Source organism: Kogia breviceps, chromosome 19 (genome assembly GCF_026419965.1).
Source record: "Kogia breviceps isolate mKogBre1 chromosome 19, mKogBre1 haplotype 1, whole genome shotgun sequence".
NCBI classification, from domain to species: Eukaryota; Metazoa; Chordata; class Mammalia; order Artiodactyla; family Physeteridae; genus Kogia; species Kogia breviceps.
The window spans coordinates 42,726,985-42,742,347 of NC_081328.1; the positions used below are offsets into that span (position 1 = coordinate 42,726,985).

A 15,363-nucleotide genomic window follows, 5' to 3' on the forward strand; every position below is an offset into this window, starting at 1 on the left:
TCTTCCGCAGCTTTGCTGGCCCTCGCGGAGGGTCTGTCCCCCCCTGCTCGCGGGCCAGGCGCATCCTCCGTGTACTACAGCTTTTCCAGGCCCCTGAGGATTACCCAGCCCCCTCCACATCCTGGCAGCTCTCCCAGCTTTTTGGCTCTGGTTTCCCAGCCAACTGGCAGTTTTCCCACTGCGTCTCTTGGTTCAAACACCCAAGAGAGGAATGTTTCCTGGCCAGGCCACAGGCCGGGTGAGTGGCTGTCTCCCAATCAGCCACCCGTGGGCCATGCTTCCACCCCGGGCCTGGCAGTTGTGGGTAACGGTAGGGAGGGGAGTATGGAGGGACAAGATGCAGAACACAGCACAGGAAGAGCCGGCTCTGGTGTCAAACCAGCCCCCCCTGTTCTGTACCCAAGCCTGCAGAAAATTCAGTGGTGCCACTGATGGCACCTGCACCCCAGGATTTATGGGTGAGAGAGGAGAGTCCTCCCCCCAGACACCCCTTTTTTGCCCACTCTCTTGAGCCAGGGTTGGACGTGGCACAGCCCATCCTGCTACTGGCTGGGAGAGGACCAGGTGACCTACAGTGAGGCCCGGCGCCTGTGCACCGACCACGGCTCTCAGCTGGTCACCATCACCAACAGGTACAGGAGAGGGACCAGCCCTCCCCTATGTCCTGGCCTAATGTGGTCCCTCCTCCAAACGGGGCAGCATCCTGCCATCAAGTGCAGAGGGACTCGAGTCCTTTGAGCTTCAGCAGGCTCCAGGGCCTTTTTCTAATATTGTCACCAATATGACTCCTGTTTATTAAGCGACCCCAGCATGGGACTGGTCCTGGGCAGGGGCAGGGGCAGGGACAGGTCCTGGGCAGGGCAGGAACAGGCATAGGTGTGGGCTGGATGCCCCAAAGAGACCTTGGCTGTGTCTGATTTTCTTTCTCCTCAGCAAGGCATGGAGGTGAAGACAGTAGAAGGGGAGCTGGGTTGCTGTGTGTCAGCTGCAGGGTCCCCAGGGGTCCCCACTTCCCTGAGCAAGTTTCTTTTTTAAAGCATTTCTTAATTTTAAAAAATAACTTATTTTATTTTATTTATTTTTGGCTGCATTGGGCCTTCATTGCTGTGCGCGGGTTTTCTCTAGTTGCAGCGAGCAGGGGCTACTCTTTGTTGCAGTGGGGGGCTTCTCATTTCAGTGGCTTCTCTTGTTGCAGAGCATGGGCTCTAGGTGCACAGGCTTCAGTAGTTGTGGCACGCGGGCTTCCCTAGTTGTGGCTCGCGGGCTGTAGAGCGCAGGCTCAGTAGTTGTGGCGCACGGGCTTCGTTGCTCTGTGGCATGTGGGATCTTTCCTGACCAGGACTCGAACCCGTGTCCCCTGCGTTGGCAGGCAGAATATTAACCATCGCGCCACCAGGGGAGCCCCCTGAGCAAGGTTCTGATTGGATGCAGCAGCCGGGTTACTGGAGCAGGGCGTCTGACCTGTAGCCCAGGGAGTGGTGGGGAGCGAGCTCCCTGCCTCGACCAGCCTCTCTCCCGCAGGTTCGAGCAGGCCTTTGTCAGCAGCCTCATCTACAACTGGGATGGCGAGTACTTCTGGACGGCCCTGCAGGACCTCAACTTCACCGGCTCCTTCCGCTGGCTCAGCGGGGATGAGGTCATGTACACCCACTGGAACCGGGACCAGCCCGGTGAGCCCCTCCTCCACAGCACCCACTCAGCCCCCTTCTTGGACTTTCCTTGGTGAAGCCAGGAGGCCACGGTGGACCAGCCCTGCCATGACTGAGACCCAGGGCTTCATAGGAAACAGATCATTTGTACAGTGTGGTCATGTGGTTATAGGAGGACAGGCTCTGGAGCCAAACTGCCCGGCTCAGATCCTGACTGTGCAGTTTATTAGCTGCATCTTTGAGCCTCAGTTTCCTCATCTGTCCAATGGGGATAATGGTACTTTCCTCACAGGGTTGACATGAGGCTTGAAGGGGTTAATACATGTAAAGCCCTTAGAGTAGTGAGCATACAAGTGCTCGCTATTACTATTACCATTTTTAATTCATCGTCTTTTTTAACCTTTTCAAGAACCTGATGAGGCAGATGATGAAACAGGCTCAGAGAGGTTAAGCACGTTGCCTAAGGTCTCACAGAAGCAAACATAGAGCTAGGCCTCTGCCCCCATTTCCTTCCTCCCCACTGGGCCCCGACTCCACAGAGCATGTCCCTGCAGAGATGGCTAAGCTGATTCCCGGTGCAAGGGCCGTGGTGGTGCCCCTCGGGGATGTGAGGGAGGACCGGTGAGTCCTCTTCAGCATGTGGGTCTCCCTTCTCCCTCCTCCAGGGTACAGCCGTGGGGGCTGCGTGGCCCTGGCCACGGGCAGCGCCATGGGGCTGTGGGAGGTGAAGAATTGCACGTCATTCCGGGCTCGCTACATCTGCCGGCAGAGCCTGGGCACGCCAGTGACGCCTGAGCTGCCTGGGCCAGATCCCACACCCAGCCTCACCGGCGCCTGCCCCCAGGGCTGGGGCTCAGACCCCAAACTCCGGCACTGCTATAAGGTAGGCAGCCTGTTGGCCTGGGGTCGGGGGAGAGAAACAAGAGCAAAGAGGCAGCATCGCTGGCAGGGTGCGTGGCCCCAGTGGGACCCAGCCATGATCCAGGCAGGCGGGCCCTGGAGAAACTTACAGACAACAGACAGAGATACTTTCTGTTGAAACGCTTTTGTCAGTGGCATCTGAGGCCTGGTGCATGGTAGGTGCTCAATAAATATTTGAGGAATTGAAAAAACCACAGAGACCATCGGTTGCGGAGCTGCCCAAATGTTGGGGCCCAGGCTGGCTGCTCTTTAGAATTGCCCGGGGAACCCGATTTAAACAAATCTTCCAGGCCTGTCACTATGGAGACTGGGATTCAGTGGGTTGTAGTGGGGCTTGATAATCTGTGTTTTTAAACCCTGCTGGGTTTGGGAGCCACTGAGGTAGTTCAGGGTCTTTTAGTTACAGGAAGAAACTGAAGTCCAGGGAGGGGAAGGGACCTGCCCACAGCAAATTGTGGCTCTGCTGGGATAAGAGCCCTGATTGCCCCGCTGGTTAGGGGGACCATCTCCGGGAGATGCCTGTGCCAGTTTCCCTCCCCTGGAGCAGGATTGTCCAGTGAGGCCCCAGCCCCCTTCCCCACTCATGTCATGGGAGGGCAGGTGTCCCGTGGGGAGGTGGGCTGGGGAACAGCTTAGACTCTGCTCCTGCAGGTGTTCAGCGCGGAGCGGCTGCAGGACAAGAAGAGCTGGATCCAGGCCCAGAGGGCCTGCCAGGAGCTAGGGGCCCAGCTGCTGAGCCTGGCCAGCTATGAGGAGGAACACTTTGTGGCCAATATGCTCAACAAGATCTTCGGGTACTGAGCCTGGGGTGGTGGCCCATGTGCACATGAGTCGGGCTCTTGCTTTTGCTGGGCAGGGTGAAGGCAACCCCAGGGTGGTCGGTTCCAGGGCTTGGAATGACCTGTGCATCTGCTACTAATGCCAGGCCCATCCTGACCTCCCCTCAAGTAACCCTGGTCTCCCTGGAGTCGGAGACCCTGGGTTGCTCACCAGAGCCAACAACACCCCCTGAAACTTACAGACATTTTACACAAGTAACCGTCCTCACCACCCCTCCTTCTCCATGGCAAAATCTCCAAGCCGATCCAAGTGAGTGCCCCCCTCCTGCAACCCTACACCATCTCATAATAGCCCACACTTTCTCAATAAACAGCTTTTTCTGAGAGACGGGAATAGAAAGGCTACAAAAGTGAGCATCTGCCCGCGGGGTCCCTCCAGAGCCCTGTCTCTGTCCTGTGGGTTCCTATGACATACAGCCCTACAGTCCCTTAGCCTTGGGAAAAATCCAAATGGACCCAGGCTTCCTGACATCTTAATTCCAGGGATATCTCCTCCCAGCAAACAGCACAATTACATTATTTGACTAGTAATTGTAATAGCTCGTGTCAGTTGCTTCTCACCATGTACCAGGTACTGCACTAAACATTTAATCCACATTCAAGACTCTTCTCAATCCTACTAAGTAGACATTATCCCTTGTGGGCTGTTAGAGAGGTTGGGTTGTTTACCCAAGGTCACAGAGCTGGTCCCTGGGTGACCCAGGACCGGAATCCAGGTGTATCTGATTCCACGGCCCCAGGTCTATGCATCGTCCCCATCGGCTGCCTAAAGTGAAAGCCTGCAGTCTTGCTGGCAAGGCAAACCCCACCCAAAGGGAAGCGAGGGAAGGGAGCCAGGCCACCTGCCCGCAGTGAGCGGGGCGCCTGGTCCAGCTAGCCCAGTTCTCTTTGGGGAGAGCTTTTTAAGGGTGGCCCCAACAGTGTTTTGCCCGGTGAGTGTGAAGCCCAGATCGAGAGGCCCCAGGTCCTTGGGACGGCCCAGGTCACAACCGCAAGGGGTCCCTATAACTCTCATCCCCATGTCTTCTGTCTTCACCCCCGGGTTTGTGCTAAAGTGAGTCAGAGCCCGAGATCCACGAGCAGCACTGGTTCTGGATCGGCCTGAACCGTCGAGACCCCGGAGCGGGGCAGAGCTGGCGCTGGAGCGACGGACTAGGGGTGAGGGGCCCTAGAGGAGGCGGGCAGGTGGGCGGAGCCTGGGCGGGCGAGGTTTGGGTGTGGGCGTGGTCTTTTGGAGGTGCGCGAGGTTCAGTAGAGGCAGCGCCTCTGGCAGAGCTGGCAGGTAAGGGAAAGCGGGTGGGGACCATCTAGCCCAGGTTCGGAGTTCCTAGCTTATGCCAGGTCTCTGGTTGGTCTGTTCTGGGGGTGGGTGCAGCCTGCGCCTGGTGCCTGAAACCCCTCTCCCCTTCCGACCTCATCAGTTCTCTTACCACAATTTCGACCGGAGCCGGCACGACGATGACGACATCCGGAGCTGTGCAGTGCTCGACCTGGCCTCCCTGCAGTGGGTAGCCATGCAGTGCGAGACGCAGTTGGACTGGATCTGCAAGATCCCTCGAGGTTGGGTGGGGCGGCGCTGGCGGACCGGGCATGGGACGAAGGGCGGAGGGGGGCGGGGGTCCAGGGGAGGGGCCCCTTTCCCTGCAGCGTCTCTGTCCCTGTTGTCCCCATAGGCGCGGACGTGCGGGAGCCTGACGGCAGCCCGCAAGGTGAGGCACCCCGCTCCCCACGGCGGCCCGGAGGGGGGAAGGGGCGTCACCTCCTGGGCAGGGCCTGGGCGGGACAAAACGAAGGGGCTTAGGGGCTTGAGCCGAGGGAAAGGTGATGGGGCCACCCTACTGGCCCAGGTCGGATGAGCTCGCAGGCCCGCCTGCCTTGGCAGCCCTGCACCCGCCTTGTCCTTGGGCCGGGCTGGCAGGCAGCCCCAGCCTGGCCTCCATCCCCACGCCCCCTCCGCCCCCGCAGGCCGACGGGAATGGATGCGTTTCCAGGAGGCCGAGTATAAGTTCTTCGAGCACCACTCCACGTGGGCGCAGGCACAGCGCATATGCACGTGGTTCCTGGCCGAGCTGGTCTCCGTCCACAGCCAGGCGGAGCTGGACTTCCTGGGGCACAGCCTGCAGAAGGTGGGCAGGCTAGCGAGCAGGGAGGGCAGGCCTGGGAGCCAGGGAAAGGGCCTGCCAACCCTCACCTGCCTGCCCGGCTTCCCCTAGTTTTCTCGGGGCCAAGAGCAGCACTGGTGGATCGGCCTGCATACTTCAGAGAGCGACGGGCGCTTCAGGTGGGAGCCCTGGCCGGGCAGCGGGTGTGGACGGGCAGTGGGGCGCATGCGTGGATGGCTAACCCTCCACCCAGGCTGGAGGTAGGCTGGCGGCACAGCATACAGAGACAGACAGATTTGGATTTGAATCCAGCCCTGCCCTCCATTGGCTGTGTGGCCTTGAGCAAGTGACTTAACCTTTCTGGGCCTCGGTTTTCTCACCTGAAAATGAAACGAGGCCTGCCTGGTAGGATCATTGTGAGAATTAGAAATGAGGTATGTGAATCCTTAGCATGGCATCCAGCACATTATCGGGCACTAAATAATGGCAGCTCATATTATGCTGGGGTCACTCATGAATAAGGTCCCCTCAGGACTTGGGCAAGAACATAGGATGGTCCATAGGGGGCTCTTTGTATTCACGGCCCACCTACCATGCGTGAGGCATGGAAGGACCAGGAGTGCATGGGTGTCTGAGCATAGCGCTACCCTTGGTCCCCTGCTCTGGGATCCTTAGACTTCTTTTCTAGTTAGAGAAATGGATGCCCAGGAAGGCTGGCCCTTACCTGGAGGCGCCAGGTCCTTGGGTTCTAGCTGCACTGAGCTCAGTAGCCCCACTCCTCAGCCTACGGCCACTGAGCCCCTGGTGTTGGGCTCTGGTCCCTGCCCCCTCATTGCTGCATACAGGGGAGCACGGTGACCAGTGCTGGAGTCATCCCTGCTCGGTGCCATTGCAGATGGACAGATGGTTCCGTTATCAACTTCATCTCCTGGGCACCCGGCAAGCCTCGGCCCGTCGGCAAGGACAAGAAGTGCGTGTACATGATGGCCAGCCGAGGTGAGCACCAGGCGGGGCAGAGAGTGTGCAGACGCTGAGCGGAGGGTGGGCGTCGGGGCCAGTGAGGTGAGCCCGCGCAGGGGCCCGAGGTCTCTTCGCCTTCCCTCTGTTCCCACAACCCAAGAAGGGCTAGACCCAGAGAGGGGAGGGCCTGTCCCTGTGATCCAGCAGCCACAGAGGACTTGAGTTCAGAGCTGGACACAGGGACCTGAGCCCCAGCCCCACCTCCTCTCAGGGCATGAGACCAGGGTGCTGGCAGCCCTGCCCTACCCTTGGGGTGACTGCTCTTCTCTTTCTGCAGAGGAGTGGGGGGACCAGAGGTGCATGACAGCCTTGCCCTACATCTGCAAGCGCAGCAACAGCACCAGAGAGCAGCAGCCCCCAGACCCACCACCCACAGGTGGCTGCCCCCCTGGCTGGAGCCAGTTCCTCAACAAGGTAGGAGGTGGAGAGGGGGCACCCAAGGCGAAGGCTGAGCCTCAGGAGTCCTCGCCCTTTGGCAGCATCAAAGTCATGGCCCCTTGCCTGTACCCACCACCCTCTCTTCTGCATGGCCCCAGTGCCAGGGCCAGACTCCTTGGAAACTAACTCAGTGTAGTAACACCTTCTCATTCACCAGGTAATGAGGTTGCCCATATAGTTAGGTGAGTTTCCTAGATCCCTGGTCATCAAACATCTGCTTGTTTTTTTTTTTTGGAGGCACAGTGCAGCCTGCAAGATCTTAGTTCCCTGACCAGAGATCAAACCCGTGACCCTGATGTTGGGAGTGCAGAGTCTTAACCATTGAACCACCAGGGAAGTCCCCAAACATCTTGATAATGAATTCCTATTAAAATGTTGAACATACAAAGTACGTATGTGTGCATTACATATGTGTGTGTAAGTAAATATATATTTACTTCCATACTAATGGTGACTGACGTCATATATAGTTAAATATACACAAGAACAAAACAATATAAAGCATGAGCTAGAGATTTTTAAATAGTATTTTTAAGTTTTCAAAATTTTCCTTTTTAGTGGTATGAAAAAATTTTTGCACTCAAAATTTATCAATTATAATAATTATTACTATTTAAATAATTTTGATAAGAGCAAAGTGATTGCATATACTTCATTATTTGAAAAAATCTTGGTTTGACGCTTTGTGATTCAGACTTCACAGGTCTTGTTTGAAGTTCAATTAAAAAAAATTTTTTTTTTCTGCCATGTGGCATGTGGGATCTTAGTTTCCTGAGCAGGGATCGAACCCACGTTCCCTGCATTGGAAGCACAGAATCTTAACCACTGGACCACCAGGCAAGTTCCCTGAAGTTCAAATTATTTTAAAACATGGATTGAATGGTTGTTGTAGAGAAAAAGATTACCTCAGGAAGACAAATAGATCAAGATGAAAAAAGGTCATCCATCATTGGCTGGGCTTTCTAAGTCCTTCTCCCTATTTTCCAGTCCTTCTACCAATGAAACAAAGGTTTTTGTTTAAAAATTGGTCAGTTTCTGCATTTAAACTAATCTGCCTTATAAACTAATCAGAAGAGCTGATCAAAGAGTTTTAAAAAAAAAATCCTTGGAAGATTTTTTAAAAACAACATATAGAAAATTCTCTTCCCAGGTGTTTTTGAGTGTGCAGCTAGGAAAGTTTGAGACAATAAAATGAATTAGAATGGATATGCATCTAAATACATTTTCAAAATGTTCCCTCTAGAGTGAGTTTCTTTCCAAAAGTGGTTACTTCCTGACCCTCGGGCTCATTCATCAGACCTGATTAGACCTTCGTTGTTTTTACCTAGTGACTGAAAGCGCTTACCCCAGAAAGAGAAGGGCGCTGTTTCCTTGTGGTTTGCGCTGGCATCGTTAGTATGAGCTTCGATCCATACCTTCTTTGCAGGACACTGTAAGACCACTTAACCCCTATTGTGAGGTTAACCCCTATTGTGAGGATTAGATTAGTTAACACTAGATAACATAAACCATAAATCTTTGTCATACATTGGCTTGCAGCCCGCCCATAGTGTCGTGGAGCTCTCACTGTCTTTAGAATATGCAAGCGAATATTACACCTTTTCTGCGTAAAAAAAAAAAAAAAAAAAAGAGTAAGACGTGTATTATTAACATCTTGGGAAAAAAAACAAAAAAAATGAAACTAAAACTCATCCATACTCTCCAGAGATGACCACTATCAATATTTGTTACTTCCTGACTTTTTCCATGTAATTGAGATTATACTAAATAACACAATTTTGTAGCCAGCTTTTCTTTCTCAGTATTATATTTTCAGCATTTCCCCATGTCATTAAATTTTTCCAAAAGCTTATCATGACTTCTTCCACCTAATTTAAAACAATATATTTTATATATGTAATTGGTCCCTTTCTTAATTTGGTAGCCTCCTTATAATGATACAGTAACTGTGTCAGAAGCCTTCGGAGGGCTTCCCTGGTGGCGCAGTGGTTGAGAGTCCGCCTGCCGATGCAGGAGACACGGGTTCGTGCCCTGGTCCGGGAAGATCCCACATGCCGCGGAGCAACTAAGCCCGTGAGCCGTGGCCGCTGAGCCTGTGCGTCCGGAGCCTGTGCTCCGCAACGGGAGAGGCCACAACAGTGAGAGGCCCGCATACCCCCACCAAAAAAAAAAAAAAAAGCCTTCGGAGTATGCGAAGCTGAGAGCCAGACAGACCTTGTCACCAGCCATGGCCCAGGCGGTGCTGTCATAAGTAGTAGAGCATTTGGTGGCCCAGAGAAATCTTCCCACTTAAAAATTCCGCTGTGCCCGGTTGAGAGGGTGCCAGAGCCTTGGTCAAGGAGACCCAGATGTCCTGGTTCTCATGTTTTTCTCTCACAGCCCCCAATTCTCCCCAGGGCCTGCAGCTGAGGGGTCCGCAGCGGAGTTTCTGGGTGTGTGGGACAGGGAGGTGGAGCAGGATGCCATGCCTCCCCCTCCGCCCCACAGTGTTTCCGAATCCAGGGCCAGGACCCCCAGGACCGGGTGAAGTGGTCAGAGGCACAGTTCTCCTGTGAGCAGCAAGAGGCCCAGCTGGTCACCATTGCAAACCCCTTAGAGCAAGGTAGGGCCAGCCCATGGGGAGGCCCCGTGATCCTCTGACGCCATCCCGCCAGAGGGCTAGAGCAGAGTGAGGAGGGGGCTGCCCGGTCGCTCATCACTCTCTCTTCTGGGGGACTGTAGCATTCATCACGGCCAGCCTGCCCAATGTGACCTTTGACCTTTGGATTGGCCTCCATGCCTCGCAGAGGGACTTCCAGTGGGTGGAGAAGGAGCCTCTGCGGTACACCAACTGGGCCCCTGGGGAGCCCTCTGGCCCTAGCCCCGCTCCCAGCGGCAACAGACCGGTGAGGAAGCCCCTCCCCACTCTCTCCTTTGCCCTCCACCCCCACCCTGCCCTGCAGTGCTTGCCTGGGGACCCCCTTCCAGCCTCTTTGCTCATAGTACAGCCTTCTGGGGGCAGTGGCACAAGCGGGCAGCTGCCGGGGCTCACCTGAGCAGCTCCTTCCCCCCAGACCAGCTGTGCGGTGGTCCTGCACAGCCCCTCGGCTCACTTCACTGGCCGCTGGGACGATCGGAACTGCGCAGAGGAGACACACGGCTTCATTTGCCAGAAGGGCACGGGTACGTGTCACCGGGGGGCCTGGCAACCGCAGCCCCGGACTGGATTCCGTGGGCCATTCCGGGAGGAATGAGACATGGTCCCTGACCTCACAGGGCCCCTGGGGCCACCCCAGAGTCTAGTCTGCTTGGGAAGCAGATGGGCAGAAGGGCCAGGCGCCAATCAGAGGGAAAGGCAGTGAGCGCCGAGGGGTCTCAGGAGGAAGGTTTGGGGTTTGGAGGGCTGAGCAGGGTGGAGGGCTGAGCAGGGAGAGCTAGACGCTGGGCGTGCCTGGTGGCAGGGGCCCTGAGGTTCTGTCTCTGAGGCTCCTGCAGCTCCGTGCAGGGGTCCCTCTGTCCTGGATTCGTGGTCGAGCTCTAGGTTGCTCATCCCTTTATTAGTGAGAATGTATTGTTATTAACACCAGCAATGACCGACACTGAGCCAAGCACTGTGCCCGGAGGAGAGTTGGTCTCTGCCTGATGTCCGGCGCTCCCCCCTCCCGGCCTCATGCCTGGGGATGGGGTGATGGGGGCAGAGCCTGGCCTGAGCCCTGCCCCCTTCCCTGTAGACCCCTCCCTGAGCCCATGCCCAGCAGCATCGCTCCCTGCCCCGGGCACTGAGCTCTCCTACCTCAACGGCACCTTCCGGCTGCTGCAGAAGCCGCTGCGCTGGCATGACGCCCTCCTGCTGTGTGAGAGCCGCAACGCCAGCCTGGCGCACGTGCCCGACCCCTACACCCAGGCCTTCCTCACGCAGGCTGCCCGAGGGCTGCGCACGCCACTCTGGATAGGGCTGGCCAGTGAGGAGGTGGGCACCGGGCTGGGCCCACTCCCCTGATTTCCCTCCCTGCCTCCTCCTAACCCCGTGCCTTACCTGCTCCCCCCCCAACCCTGCCCCGGCTGGTCCCCTTCCTCTCACCCTGATGGCTGTCTGTGCCCAGGGCTCCCGGCGGTACTCCTGGGTCTCGGAGGAGCCGCTGAGCTATGTGAGCTGGCAGGACTGGGAGCCCCAGTACCCGGGGGGCTGCGCCTACGTGGACATGGATGGGGCCTGGCGTACCACCAGCTGTGACACCAAGTTGCAGGGGGCTGTGTGTGGAGTTAACGGAGGTGAGTGCCCACCCACTGGGGCCGAGGGGTGGGCCGGGGGTAGGCCGACCCTGGGAGGACCCTGGGCCACTTTCTCAATCCTGCACCCCCATAGGGCCCCCTCCTCCCCGAAGAATAAGCTACCACGGCAGCTGTCCCCAGGGGCTGGCGGACTCGGCGTGGATTCCCTTCCGGGAGCATTGCTACTCCTTCCACATGGAGCTGCTGCTGGGCCACAAGGAGGCGCTGCAGCGCTGCCAGAGAGGTGGGCCGGGCGGGCGAGAGCCCATATGTGGGCATTCCAGGTGGCAACCCCTCTCGTGGACACTCAAAGCCCCTGTGAATGCAGTCCCCGTGCTGCGGTCTACCTGTCGGCAGCACTCACACATAAGTGCCCCTCACGTTGCAATGCGCACAGACCACCCGTGACACAACATGTGTGACTATAACCCCCTTCCCTCCACGCACGACTCGACGCCATCCCCTCCTCTGGCTGCCAGGGTAGAGGGCGGGGGCCTCTCTGGGGAGCTCTGCTACCCCGGGGAGACCCGTCTGCCCTGACGTGAGCCTCCTTTGTGTCCAGAGGGTGGGGTGGTCCTGTCCATCCTGGATGAGATGGAGAACGTGTTTGTCTGGGAGCATCTGCAGAGCTCTGAGGGCCAGAGTCGGGGTGCCTGGCTGGGCATGAACTTCAACCCCAAAGGTGGGTCCCTGCGTGTAGGATCAGGAGGGGGAGGCCTCAGGCGGCATGGGCGATGCCCTCCATCGGGGCTTGGTGGAGGTGAGGACCTGAGGAAGGTGGGAGTTGGTTCTAGAACAGGCCTGCTCTCTCCCACCGGCTCCAGTTTGTTACCTGCCCCCGCAATGCCCCCTCAAGTGCCTTCTTCCCACAGGAGGTACCCTGGTCTGGCAGGACAACACAGCTGTGAACTACTCCAACTGGGGGCCCCCGGGCCTGGGCCCCAGCATGCTGAGCCACAACAGCTGCTACTGGATCCAGAGCAGCAGCGGGCTGTGGCGCCCAGGTGCCTGCACCAACATCACCATGGGTGTGGTCTGCAAGCTCCCTCGAGGTGAGCGCCTGGCAGGCACACCCAGGGCTTCCTGCCTCCCCCACACATCTGGTGCTGGGTGGGGCCCCAACTGCTTCTCATTCTGCAGACAATGCAGTGGATGGGAGAGAATAGACAGACAGGCCTGGGGCCGCCGGGACCGTCCTCTGGGATTAATTAGTCTGTAGGACTGGGCCTTCCTGCACGTTTCCAAACTAGACAGCAAACCCGTCATTTTGTAGTGGTTAAAGGCAGGGATGGGGTTCAAGCCCAGGCCAAACCATTTGCCAACTCTGTGACCTTGGGTAAATCATTCAAATTCTGTGGCCTCAGTTTACACATATGTAAAATGGGGGTAATAAGAGTACCTATAGGAGGATTAAATGAGCAAATGAAGTGTCTGGGCCTGCAGAAAATGTTCTTACATGGTTGCTTATTATTATATTATCACTGCTACTGTTATTAACTGGTCCTTCCTCTGCCGCAGCTGAGGAGAGCAGCTTCTCCCCATCAGGTGAGTCACAGGCAGGGCTGAGACTAGCCCTCTCCTCTTTTCCTCCCCTCATTCTGGGTGGTGGGTGGCCATAGCGGGGCTTCTGAGCGAGGGTTCTTCTTGCTGCAGCAGCCCTCCCAGGGAACCCTGCAGCCCTGGTGGTGGTGCTGATGGCGGTACTCCTGCTCCTGGCCCTGCTGACTGCGGCCCTGATCCTCTACCGGCGGCGACGGAGCGTCGAGCGTGGGGCTTTCGAGGGCGCCCGCTACAGCCGCAGCTCCTCCGGCCCCGGCGAGGCCACTGAGAAGAACATCCTGGTGTCCGACATGGAGATGAACGAGCAGCAGTAGAGCCAAGGGCGTGGGCGGGGCCGGGGCAGGAGGAGCTGGGGCGGGGCCGGGGTAGGAGGAGCTGGGCGGGGCCGGGGCAGGAGGAGCTGGGGCGGGGCCGGGGTAGGAGGAGCTGGGCGGGGCCGGGGCAGGGGCAGGAGGAGCTGGGTCCGCCGGCCCCGCCCCCCCAAACTACAATCCCGTCGGCCCATGGAGGGGTGCCCTTGGGAGCTGCTGTGGGGAGCTGGGACTGGCAGGGCCTGGGCTGGTGGGGTCCCTCCCTCCCACGAGGGCTGGGCTGAGACCTGGCTGAGTGCAGCGTGGCGTTTCCCTTTGGGGCGGTCTTAAGGTCTTGTCACCCAGGCCTGTGCCCCATGGTAACCAGAGGCAGGACGGGAGCCGCTTTCTGCCTCTTCCTCCCCAGGCCCGCCTGCCCAGGCCTGTGCCCCGTGCCAGGACCTGCTTCTCGCTGCAGAGTCTGAGGAACCTCCCCTGAGCCCTCAGCCGGCCTCTGTTGCTTCTCTCCTTCCCTGGCAGCCTCAGCTCTGAGCCCCTCATGCCAGCTCCTTTCCCTCCCTGCCCCCCTTGTCACCCAGCCCTCCCTTCTGAGCCAGGGCCCTGGGGTTTGGGGAGCCCTCTTGCTCTTGGTGGGGGTCGGCTGAGGGGGCCGAGCATTGGTCACTCCTGTGCCTGCTGGGGTGGCCATGGGACATGGCAGGAGGGCCTGGGCCGGACGGAGAACAAGAGCATCACTGACGTCAGCTGGGCTGGAGACAGGACAGGGGAGAGACACCCTGACCTCCTGGGGGTGACCAGGCTGGGCTGGGGTGTCATCTCCTGCCGGTCGGGGGAGGGCTGTGTCCCTAAAGAGTCCCCTGTGGGGACCAAAATAAGTTCCCTAACGTTTCCAGCTCCTTGCTCTAGTTTGGAGAGAGAGGAGGTGTTTGGCCAGGGTCCTGGGGGCTTCAGAAGTGAGAGCCTAGGGACGCCCTCTAGTGGGGTCCAGAAGAAGAGCGCCTGAGTCCCCCGAGTGGCCCCATGCGGGTGGAGCCGAGCCACCTAGCACCTTTCCAAGAGGCCGGAATCCCAGCAGGAATCACCAGTCCTGGTGCCGCGCCCCAGGACAATGTGAACATGGACTCGAAGACATGGTCCTTTTATGTAGTTCTTAATTTTTTTAATGTGCCATTATTGTTTTAAAAAAGAGAAAAAAGAAAAGCAAACAAATAAAACACCTTTAAGAGGCTTGAGAGAGAAGGATTCCTGCTCTGTCCTGCTGTGAGCCTTGTCCTTCATATCTTTTCAAGATAAATGTCATTTTGGGGGGCTTGCATCCATTTTGCCTCTATCTCTGGGCCCCGGGACCACACCCTTCTCTCTGTTCCTGGGGATATGTGTGAGGGTTGAGGGCTCTGGAGCTGCCAGACAGCAGTGTGAGCTTGGGCATCTTGGCTCACCTTTCAATGTGTAAGACAGGAGAACAGGACGCATCTCCTAGGGTTCCTTTAAGGATGTTTGAGGATTAAATGAGATCACCTGTGCAAAGCAGTCGGCGCCTTCGAGCTCGTGCAGTAATTGCCTCATAAATGTCAGCTGTTACTGCTGTTTCTGGGCTGCAACTCCCAGGGGAGCGTGTGAGGCGCCCACGTCAGCCAGGGGTGGGGACGCACACCACCTGCATTTGAGCTTCGAGAAAGCGAGAAAGCGAGTGCACCTTCGTCCCTGGGGAGCACGGGCTCTGGAACCGCCAGGAGGCGGGGGAGTGGATCACAGGACCTCCCCTCCACCGCTCCCCCCGCCCTCGCCCACCTTCACTCATCTACCCAATGATTCAGGGTGTTTGAGCTGGAGACAGCCACGAGCAGAGAGAAAGCCCTGCCAGGTCACGCTAGGTGCCGTGTGGAGGCCTAACACAGGCCGAGGCGGGTGCATGAGGGCCAGTTTGGACGGGGTGGCTAGGGAGGATCTCACCAGAGGCAGTGAGACTGGCGCCTGAAGGAGGTGAGGGGTGGTGCCGACAGGCCAGTTCCTTGGCAGGGGAAGAGCAGGGCGGCTGCTGTACGGTCCCTGCTGCTTCGGAGGACCAGCAGGGAAGCCGGGCTGGCTGGAGCTGGGGGCAGGGGAGCGGGGCGGAGCCTGATTGCGCGAGGCCTTGAGGGCAGTGGTAGGGAGTGTGGATGTTAAGCAGAGCGGGAAGGGAGTGGGAACAGCTAGTCTGACCTTTTCAGATGGTGCTTTGGATCAGGACTGCGGCAAATGGTAAGATTCTGTGCGCGTGCGTGCACGTGCG

General features: G+C 57.6%; 1 protein-coding gene across 1 annotated transcript in view; it reads left to right on the top strand.

Moving 5' to 3' along the window:
• The window catches only part of MRC2 (mannose receptor C-type 2), a 55,820-nt gene extending 41,486 nt beyond the window's left edge, over nucleotides 1-14,334 (top strand). Inside the window, exons 10-30 of the mRNA XM_059048710.2 lie at nucleotides 517-632; nucleotides 1,522-1,670; nucleotides 2,315-2,532; nucleotides 3,222-3,364; nucleotides 4,465-4,567; nucleotides 4,831-4,969; nucleotides 5,083-5,118; nucleotides 5,375-5,535; nucleotides 5,623-5,690; nucleotides 6,407-6,507; nucleotides 6,809-6,945; nucleotides 9,457-9,571; nucleotides 9,691-9,854; nucleotides 10,023-10,131; nucleotides 10,680-10,918; nucleotides 11,052-11,220; nucleotides 11,315-11,464; nucleotides 11,783-11,902; nucleotides 12,093-12,272; nucleotides 12,739-12,765; nucleotides 12,874-14,334. Coding sequence (XP_058904693.1) covers nucleotides 517-632; nucleotides 1,522-1,670; nucleotides 2,315-2,532; nucleotides 3,222-3,364; nucleotides 4,465-4,567; nucleotides 4,831-4,969; nucleotides 5,083-5,118; nucleotides 5,375-5,535; nucleotides 5,623-5,690; nucleotides 6,407-6,507; nucleotides 6,809-6,945; nucleotides 9,457-9,571; nucleotides 9,691-9,854; nucleotides 10,023-10,131; nucleotides 10,680-10,918; nucleotides 11,052-11,220; nucleotides 11,315-11,464; nucleotides 11,783-11,902; nucleotides 12,093-12,272; nucleotides 12,739-12,765; nucleotides 12,874-13,094 — 2,865 coding nt within the window. The 3' untranslated portion in view covers nucleotides 13,095-14,334. The remainder of the gene's footprint in view (nucleotides 1-516; nucleotides 633-1,521; nucleotides 1,671-2,314; nucleotides 2,533-3,221; nucleotides 3,365-4,464; nucleotides 4,568-4,830; nucleotides 4,970-5,082; nucleotides 5,119-5,374; nucleotides 5,536-5,622; nucleotides 5,691-6,406; nucleotides 6,508-6,808; nucleotides 6,946-9,456; nucleotides 9,572-9,690; nucleotides 9,855-10,022; nucleotides 10,132-10,679; nucleotides 10,919-11,051; nucleotides 11,221-11,314; nucleotides 11,465-11,782; nucleotides 11,903-12,092; nucleotides 12,273-12,738; nucleotides 12,766-12,873) is intronic.
• The last annotated feature ends 1,029 nt before the right edge of the window (nucleotides 14,335-15,363 follow it).